General features: G+C 35.7%; 1 protein-coding gene across 1 annotated transcript; it reads left to right on the top strand.

Annotated features, from left to right (window-relative positions):
• The first annotated feature begins 9,583 nt into the window (after positions 1-9,583).
• Positions 9,584-10,546, top strand: LOC107538619 (olfactory receptor 52P1-like). Its single transcript, XM_016214936.2, has one exon. The coding sequence runs from the start codon at positions 9,584-9,586 to the stop codon at positions 10,544-10,546; it is 963 nt and encodes a 320-aa protein (XP_016070422.2).

Below are 10,546 nucleotides of genomic sequence, written 5' to 3'. Positions count from 1 at the left end.
GTATCACTATCTTTTACAAATCTATAAATGGCTACCACCCTCATAATCTTAATTCCTGTCTTAGAGATACTGATGTCCTTTACTGTTCAGAATACATGCTTCACATGTCTGCTTTACTGAATCTTCTCTTATCTTTTCTGCATTTAACAAATATCAATAAGGAAAAAAATTTTTTGGTAAGGGCATTTCATACTGTTGACGAATATATGCATTACTTAATAATTAATGTGGGGTCTGATGACTAGCCATTTGGGAAAGTAATAAAATGTAGTATTACTAAAAACCATGTGGAATTGTCATTCATGAGGATCTTCAAGGGAGATGTTATCTCCAGCAACGCATCATTTTCAACATCCTCACTCTCATCACCAAATTAGGAAAAAATAATAACATATATGCTACTATATAAAGAAAATTTTGTTTACTTTGTAGAACTTTCTCCCTCAATTTCTGAGGCCAAACTTGGTAAAAACACTTCATCTTCTTAAAGGATTTCTCCAAACATTCTAATTCAAAGCCATCTCCTGTCTTCTATACTGATAACTCTGAATTACTAATCTCATGACTCAATCTTTATAGCGTATATTCTTAAAGAAGTACTGTTTTGACATAAGTGTAAAACATATTAAGTCACATAGATAGATATTTGACAAACTAACTGGTATCAAATACATAAATATATAAGTTAATAGCTCTTAAATTTTAATCTTCAGCAGAAAATGTATAAGTAGATATAAAAGACTAGGTGAAGAACTTTACCTAGGGAAAAATGTGGTTTTGTTATTAACTAACTTTGAAGTCCTTACCCATATTTTAGAAATTCAAAATTTGTTCAAATGTGTAGTGGACTTAAAATAAAAATAAATTTCAATCTTCAAGGGTCATATGGCATCCAGTTCATAAAATCGTATTGACCTTTTTTCTAACTTTCCAATAAAATGTATGCATACAAAATAATAAATATCAAACTATTAAAATATTTACAGTTCAACACATGGCTATAATTAGTTTATTTAAGCAAAGTGTTTTTCAAATCACTATGGTAAAAGACGAAATAAGCCAATAGAAAAAAGATATAGAATTTAAGTTGTCAGTACTTAGAAAAGCAATTGAAATGGCCAATAAATATTAAAAGATGTTCAATCTCATTTAAAATTAAATAATTACAAAGTTTTAAAAAAAAGTAGGTCACATACAACTTTACATTTGTATTCAATTAGAAAATAAAATGTGATTATCCATTGTTGCCAAGAGTGTAAGATACTACACTTGCATGCTTTTAATATAGATAGATATGTTAGCAAAAGAGTTTTGGAGTCAAATATGTCAATATTATACAAATATTAAGTCACCATATATTTTAACACTGAAATCCTTATTTAGATTAGATGGAGGAATTGTTAAAATGTGTACTATCCTATAACTTCTATACCTTTGGTGGTTGTTAGCTTTTATTTGTTAATTGCATAGCAATAATAAAATGTTAATTTTGTAAAAATGTTTTATGGCTTTTCTCAAATGATGAGAGATCTCCTAATAACTGAAAAACTCTGTAGCTCTCTTCTTAAGTATCAGTATTTCCAAGAAACATTTTTGGAAATAGGTCACATAGCAAATATTTCAGTCTTTGTAGTCCACATATGGTCTCTGTCATGTACTTTCTTTGTGGTTGGTTTTTATAACCTTTTACAAATATAAAAAGCTTTCTTAACTCACAAAACTAGCATAAACAACTACAGGTAGGATATGGTCTGCAGTTCCATAGTTTGCTAAAACCTGATCTACACAAAAAAATAATAAGCACTACAATGAAAACATAAAAGATACTTATTTTGTTACTTAATTTCTTTAAAAGAAATTGACTTTTCTAAATTTGAAAAAATATAACAGTCCACAAAAGATTACCATCATTTACATTGAAGTCATTAACAGGGGCTGCGTCCATATCTTTCACTGCACAGAACATTCACAGTTGTTCCCAGAACAACCTGTAACTATGAAATTGTATGCAATAAATGAAAAAAATATTTTCAGGTAGTGTATTGCAGGAAGCTGTTCCATCCTTGCTGCTTGACACAGTCCTTCAAGGAGGAGACCTCTGCACAGCCAGTCTCCATGGGACTTGGCGTATGGCAGATCCCTCTTCCCATGCTTGTTCCCCTTCCTGACGCTGTGTCCTTACCCGAGTCACTGCACCAGAAAAGGACACTGCCCTCGCTGGAAACTTTTCCCTAGCAGGGGAGTAGGATAGAACTGGAAAAGACAATGATTCAGTAAAAGCCCCAAGGAGTACGGGAAAATCATGTGCTGCTTATGAGGAACTGAGACTGTCAGCAGAAAGCTTAGGACTTGTTAGGCCCATTACCGCAGGAAGTTCCCCACTGGGGGAGAGGCCTGGGTCCGAGCCCTGCTGACTCTCGGTGCAGGGGATTCCACAGGGAGGCCACCAGGGAGTTCCCACAAGGAATGTATTACTGGGGGATGTTTATATTAATGGAAAACTCTGGGAATCCCCACAAGGAAAGAGCAGCCTAGGAAAGAGATTATTTCAATCTACACCTGAACCCTTATCATACACAGGATATTACAGTGAGGACGGACTGCTGCGGGGAATGTGAGCGGAGAGACCAAGGCAGGTGCCAGGCAGGCGGTCAGTCACCATGGCTGAAAACAGTCACGCGCAAGCTCCAGAGCCCTTCCTTAGGACTCGCATAACCTTCACATAGGAAAGCTGGCTTAGTTATTCTCTTCTTAGCTATGTGGTAGAGCAATAAAATAGTAACTTCAGAATATAAATAACAAACTAGAGATTAACCTGTAGAATAGCCTATAGAAATATAAACAATAGGTAAGACTAAAATTAACATACCTAAACAGATGTAAATTCTTTAGCAAAGGTCAGATAAGAAGGTACAATAGTTAACTGTGAAAGGCCAAGACAGAAACAGAACAAAGCATGATGTCATGTTGTTTAACCAGCATTAAAATCAAATAGTATAAAGATAGTTGTAACAAGGCAATAAAGGGAGACGCTGATTGTCCTGATGCTCTGAACGTTGTCTTCTTGTCCTTCCTTCATTCTTTGCCAACGCCATCCACACCTTTGGGGTCCCCTGGACCGCTGCGGCTGGACCCCTGCAGTGGACAACACATTTTATATTTATATTTATATTTATATTTATATTTATATTTATATTTATATCTATATCTATATCTATATCTATATCTATATCTATATCTATATCTATATCTATATCTATATCTATATCTATATCTATATTTATATTATTTATATTTATATTATTTTTGGAAAATTATTCTTTCACAAAGAGAAGCACATGTGGTGAAATATACATCATCACCCAATTTCTCCTTGGATAGATTTTCCCAGACACTACACAAAGAAGTAGAATACAAACTGAGAGCCTCAGTTGTGCTGAGTACAAGGAGGAGAATACACATTCTTTTCAACTGCACATGAAACATTTTCTAGGTTAGACCACATGATAGTATACAAAACAAGTCTCAATAAATTTAAGAATATTGAAATTATATCAAACATTTTCCTTAATCATAATTGTATGAAATAGAAATCAATCACAAGAAAAAAACCCTGAAAAATACTCAAAGACATGGAGGCTAAATAACATGTTACTAAACAATGAATGGTGGTTATCAAGTGTGGGTTTTCTTGTATTACAAGTAATTTGTGCTACAACTCTGTGATTTTCAAGATACTCTAAGTATACAACATTCTCATAGTGTACATCACCTTTGCTCTTAGTTAAACGATGCAAGACAAAACTCATTCAAACGCTAAAAATAGACTTTTCCCGAAAGACTTTGAAGGAGCAAGTACAAATGCAGTGACTGTAGGTTCTTTCACAGAGAAATACATGCATTTCATCCCTTTGGAGCGAGTTTCCATCCTGGACTTAACACGCATTTAGTATTGTATAGAATGCTGATATCTTCTGGGCAGTAGTGTCATATAACAGCCTCTCACCAAAGAGCATGCACCAACATTCATTATTTGGATAACATCTCTGTTGGTAGCTTTGGGTGTGCTCAAACTTTGCCCAAATCCCACTTCGTATGAATTAATTTCACAATGCTCAACCCAGGTGTTCACAATGAGCTGTTACTTGAAATCCGAAACATACACTGTTCCAATACTGGTTTGCTCTTCCCTTTACAAAGGCATTGGTTTCATGTTATGTATTGTAAAATACAAGCATTATTTCGAGGATGTTTCAATCTTTGAGTAAACACACAAGAGAATTCCTTTGAAGATTGCTCCTTGCTCTGTGATGTGTTATAAGGTAATGGTCTTTAGGGAAGGTGCTTGTTACTCCATGGTTTACACATTTTGTAGCTGTTTCAGTTTTAATCATGATTGTGCTCTAAAAAGTGTGTTTCACATATGCAGAGTGTGCATCTCTCCAGCAGTGTACAGAAAGGTTATACCTCTTTTAGGCAACTCAAAGCAAATTGAAACACTGAAACCTCATTCTTCTTCACAGTCTTTCTTATGAACTTGTGAAAATGTAAGGATTTCATTGATGACATGAAGTAATTCATGCATTAGCTCTCTGGAACCTATTGAAATGAACATTTGATAATACACAGTTGAATTTCACTGAAAAATGCCCCTGTTTTCTGCTTAGTTTTATCATCTAAAGGCACTAACTGTAAGAGTGTGGTTGAAGACATCTAGTGTGGGTTTCTTGGATTACAAGTAATTTGTGCTACAAATTCATGTTTTTCAAGATACTCTAAATATACAACATTCTAAGAGTGTACATCACCTTTGCTCTTAGTTAAACGATGCAAGACAAAACTCAAACAAACAAACAAAAACAACAACGACTGGTTAACAAAGTGATCAAAGAAGAAATCAAAAGATACCTTGAAACAAATGAAAATGAGAAAACAACAATCCAAAATCACTGTGAAAGCAGTCCTAAGAGAGAAATTCAGAGCAAGAAATAAGACAATCTCAAATAAGCAATCTAACTTTAAGCCCTGAAAAGGTAGCTCAGTTGGTTAAAGTGTCATTCCAATACACCAAGGTTGTGGGTTCCATCCCTGGTCAAGGCACATACAGGAAGAAATCAATGAATGCATAAATTAGTGGAATAACAAATCAGTGTTTCTCTTTCTGTCTCCCTTCCTCTCTCTTTAATATCAACAAATAAAAATTTAAAAATATAAAACAATCTAACTTTACACTTAGAGCAACTAGAAAATAAAACAACAAAGTTCAAAGTGAGTAGAAGAAAGCAAATATTAAAAATGAGATCATAAATAAAAGATATAGAGTCTAAAAAATAACACAAGAGATTAGTGAAACCAAGAGCTAGTTCTTTGAAAAGATAAGATGTGTAAACCGTTAACCAGACTCATCAAGGAAATAAGAGAGCAGACTCAAATAAATAAAATCAGCAATGAAAGAAGAGAAGTAACAACTGACACTACAGAAATGCAAAGGACTGTAAGAAAATATTATGAATAACTATATGTCAATAATTCGGACAATCTTCCAAAACTGAGTCAGGAAGAATCAGAAAATCTGAATAGACATATTAAAACATAAAATTAGACCAGTAATAATTTAAAAAAAACCAAAAACCTCCCAACAAATAAAAGTCCAGGACAGGGTGGCTTCACAGGTGAATTTTGTCATACATTCAAGGAAGAACTAACACCTATCCTTCTCAAACTATTCAAAAAAATTCAAGGGGAAGGAAGACTTCCAAGCTCATTTCACAAGGCCAGCATTATCCTAATTCCAAAACCAGATATAGAACTACAGAGAAAGAAAATTATAGGCCAATATCCCTGATGAACATATACACTAAAATCCTTGAAAAATATTAGCAAACCAAGTCTAGCAATACATTAAAAAGAACTTACATCATGATCAAGTGAAATTTCTTCTGAGCATTAAGGTTGGTACAATACCCACAAATCAATAAATGTGATACACCACACGAATAAAATGAAGGATTAAAACTGCACGATCATACCAATAGCCATTCTGACATGTGTGAGGTATTCCCCATTGCAATTTTTATTTGCATTCCTCTGATGATTAGTGATGCTGAGCATGGTTTCATAGGTCTATCGGCCATCTGTATGTCCTCTTTGGAAAATGTCTCTTCAGATCCTTTACCCATTTTAGATTGTTTGGGGTTTTTTTGGTGTTTGAGGGTGGTGATTTTCCCTGTGACAACATTTCTAAGATGGCTTCAAGAAGAGTCATTGATATTCAGTTTGCCTAGCTTTTCCTTGTCAGGACGAGTCACGGTTCTGAGCTTATTACATGTCAGAGCTGAAAAAGAAGTCATTAAACATTTTTTTCAACGAAGTTTGTCATGTTAGCTTAGGTTTTCCAGAGGGAGATTGTTACTGCTTTGTGCTTCATCCTGGTCCAGGCCTCTTTTCCCTGCGATCTTATGTCTCCCAAGGGGCCCATCAGCCTTCCAGAGGGATCTCCTAAATATTGAAATAGCTCAGTACAAAGCAACCATAACTACCAACTTAATCACAGAGCCCTCACTGTCAGTGTCTACCAGTGTCATATTTTTTGAACATTCCCAGATATGCATATTGGTCTAGATGCTGCAGTGAAAATGATCATTGGAGGTTTTTTAAAAGAACATTAGTTATTTTTATCATCATCTACAATATATCATAGGTTGTGGGATAGAATTCAAGCTAAAGCATTTGAAAATAAAATGGAAAAGAACTATTTGTAAACATATAAATGACGTCACACATTTATAAGAGAAACGAAGGGGTTTTGTGGCATGAGATTTGGAGAAGGGGATCCAAATAAAATTTTAATATTTATCTAACTCATAACCAGAAACAATTTTGAAAAAACATATTTTAAGGTAGCAGCTGAACTAGTTGAAGGGTAGGTAATGACTATGAATAAACTCACTCTGGTGGGTCAGAAGCCTTGGTAGCAAAATAAAAAAATCTGTGAAATTCTTAAAAGACTGTGAAGGACATAGAGAAACATCAGACCTTCCTTCAGACTCTACTGAGAGTTTTCTTAACCTTCCTTCTGGTGTTCGTAACCTGATGAAGGAGATGACATGCGAATGAAAACCTGAACAGCACATGGTAAGAGCTCTAACAGAAATGAAGGTTTCATGGCTGCAGGACTGAGGTTTTAGAAACAGAGGAGGCAAGGATAATTCTGTGATGTCCTAATGGCTGGGTGTCGCCAACAAATAAGATAAAATTGGATGAAAGAGAGTGGGAGAACTTACTGAATTTGGTTTGGGGTATCTTTATGTGTTATTATTATAATGCCTTAGTATAAAATATATAATGAATTCAAAAGAGAAGGTATAGGAAATGCCACTGTGTTCCACTAGACTGTTCTACCCTGGGGTGGCAGGTTCCAGGCAAGGGGAAATGCTGACTGATTCAGAAACAAGCAAAATAACAAAGCTCGGGTGTGAGAAGGAATAAGGCACTTGTGTGGTTCACAAACAGATGGAATGGCATCGCCAACAGAAAATTAGAGAGGTCTGGGCAGGTACTCGGGCTGCCTGGCAGACTGTCAGCTGAAGATAACATAAAGAATAACCTTATTGAAAAAGTGCATTTCTCCAAAATTTCTTTCAAAATAAGCCTGAGAGAAAACAGAGAAGATTTTTGAGGTGGGAAGGGTCACTGTATTTGGGGGTAGTTCTCTGTAATTTCCTCTGTGTGCCACGTTCTAGGGCTCTGACAGGAAGTTTCCCACATTAAGGAGAAGTCACTTTACTCCTTTTATCTTGTCACAGATGACATATTATGATCTTGTAAGTATTTCTTTTCTCTTGATATAGATAACATGTTACCGTCTTGTAAGTAAATTTATTAAAAACTAAGAGATGATTTAAAAATATTTACACATATTTATTGAGTGATTATGTTTGTTTGTAATCATAAGTAATGCTCCCTACCTAAAACTTTTATATTATGTTATATTAATATTTCAAGGTGGGTTAGCCTTTTGTGTGTTTGATTCTCCGAGAAGCAAACATAAGAGCAGAACTTGGCCAACCAAGTTTCCAAGTGGAAACAATCATTTGAGTATTTGCAAACAGGAGTTTGATAATACTTAAAAAACTTTTCATACTTTGAATGTTCACTATTTGCAGATTTTGTCTTAAATTCCTACCTTTGTCTTGTGTTATAAACTTCATCTCTTATGTAGTAATTTCTACAACACTAAGTTTCTTTATTGTAGCTAAACTTAAGTTCTGAATTTTTCTGAATTATATTATGACTCATTTAACATTTTTAAACTCCTTACAAGGAAACACCTCATACTCACATAGGCCCAGAGTAGAATATGTTTGATAGTAGAATATGGATACCATAACAAGACTGCCCCCCCACACACACATTCATATTATTTAGTTTTAGACATCTACACAAGGAATCATTTCCATCAGGAATATTTATCAGTATATCTTGAGTTTTCACAACAGTGACACTCAGGACCATGAATTGAGATCTTGGGAGCAATTATAAATTTAAAACCCTGTTAAGAGTGAAGGGCATATGCCAGAATTATGATGCTAGGAAGAAACTGGATGCTAGAAAGAACAATAGTGTTTAGTTATCAAAATTAAAGAAAGTGGTGAGAGCAAGAGTCTCAAGAAACTACTGCTGCTGAGATCAGTAGGACTGAATTGCACTTGCTTTGCCCTTCACTATCATTAGACAGGAAGGATGCCAGAAACCGAAGGAGGGCTGTCTGCAGCAGGGAGTCATGGCTTTGCAGAAAATAGACTAGGCTTATCAGCAACTAATGTCCTTATCTGCAGCAACTTTAAATCATTTGACAGCATGAAGAAATAAAATATTCCTTTTTTTTCTGTTTATATCCTTGTGTTATGCTTTCCATCTTCAGATCTTCTAAAGGAGTTCATTGAAACTAGGGACAAATTTGCCCTTGACTGACAACAAGGCATTTATTGGCGTTAATTTTTATAAGTTTGTTCTATGTTTTTGGGTTAGGAGATATTATTCTGAATTCCTGATTGTTCTGTTATGCTCACTATGGATAAGAGTATTATTAAAATAATGATTGTTTTTTGAAAGAGCTGTAAATTATTATGTGTGTTTATGCATGTGTATCCACACTTGATATCAATTTCCTTGAAAAGAAAACTTGTTTTTTTTTCTCTAAAACTGTTTATATCACAGAATCCATACTGGCTTTCACACAATAATGAGGCTATTTATATTACCAATTGATCCTCTAATAGAAAATAAAAACTACAGTGTAGAATTGAATAAAATTTCAAAACTTAGGAAAAAATATCTAAAATAAGTGAACTCAGTCTTCTCATTTGCAGGTGAAGATGCTGAACTTAAGAATGGCGAAGTGATATACCTGATTATTGACAGAAGTTTAGGAAAAGAGTCAGCCCTTTAGGTAGGCTATTAAACTGTGTCTGGATTCCCTATTTGCTGGGCCATAGAAGAGTAACTCTGTCATATTGCTTTGCTCCATCAGGGATTTGACTGGCTATTTTATATCTGAGGATGCAACTTACTGAGTTTTAACATGACAGGCAATTCTACATATCACTACATCTCATCTTTCTTCCTGGTTGGTATTCCTGGTTTGCAAGATTTTCACTGCTGGATTGGCATTCCTGTCTGCCTACTGTTTGTCCTGACCCTGCTGGGGAACAGTGTAATCACTGTCACCATCAAACTAGAGCCAAGCCTCCACCAGCCTATGTATTTCTTCCTTTGCATGCTGGCAATGAATGACATGGCTCTTGCCTTTTCCACAGCCCCCAAGATGCTTGGTATCTTCTGGTTTGAAGCTCACATGTTTGACTTTAATATCTGCCTAGCACAAATGTATTTCATTCACACATTCTGCATAATTGAATCAGCCCTCCTAGTTGCCATGGCCTTTGACCGCTATGTAGCTATTTGCATCCCACTGCATTATACAACCATCCTGACAACACCCATGGTCATTAAAATGGGTCTGGGTAGTGTGACCCGAGCTACCCTTATGGTCTTACCCTGTCCTCTTCTCATTAAGAGGTTACCATATTATACCAGAAATGTCATCAATCATGCTTATTGTGAACACATGGCTGTGGTGAAGCTAGCCAGTGCCAACACTCACATTAACAGGGCCTATGGAATATCAGTGGCCATTTCAGTGATGGTATTGGACCTAGTATTCATAGCCACGTCCTATGTCAAAATCCTCCAGGCAGTCTTCCGGCTCTCTTCCCAGAATGCCCGCTCTAAAGCCCTGGGCACCTGTGCTGCTCATGTCTGCACTATACTTGTCTTCTACACACCTGCACTGTTTAGCTTCCTAACTCACCGCATCGGCAAGAAGGTACCTCCAAGCGTCCATATAATTTTTGCAAGTATGTACCTTCTGGTGCCCCCTACAGCCAATCCCCTGGTGTATGGTGTCAAGACTAAGCAGATTCGTGACCGAGTGATAGGTCTCTTCTTCCCAAACAAGAGCATTTCTGAAAAACGAAGTATGTAA

This window comes from Miniopterus natalensis, chromosome 11 (genome assembly GCF_054644295.1).
Source record: "Miniopterus natalensis isolate mMinNat1 chromosome 11, mMinNat1.hap1, whole genome shotgun sequence".
In the NCBI taxonomy this organism is placed as follows: Eukaryota; Metazoa; Chordata; class Mammalia; order Chiroptera; family Miniopteridae; genus Miniopterus; species Miniopterus natalensis.
Note: the sequence above shows the minus strand (reverse complement) of the source record. Positions and strands in the feature narration are given on the sequence as shown.

What these genes read in the sequence shown, in the direction of transcription:
- LOC107538619 (XM_016214936.2), top strand. Translation starts at nt 9,584, where the DNA reads ATGACAGGCAATTCTACATATCACTACATCTCATCTTTCTTCCTGGTT.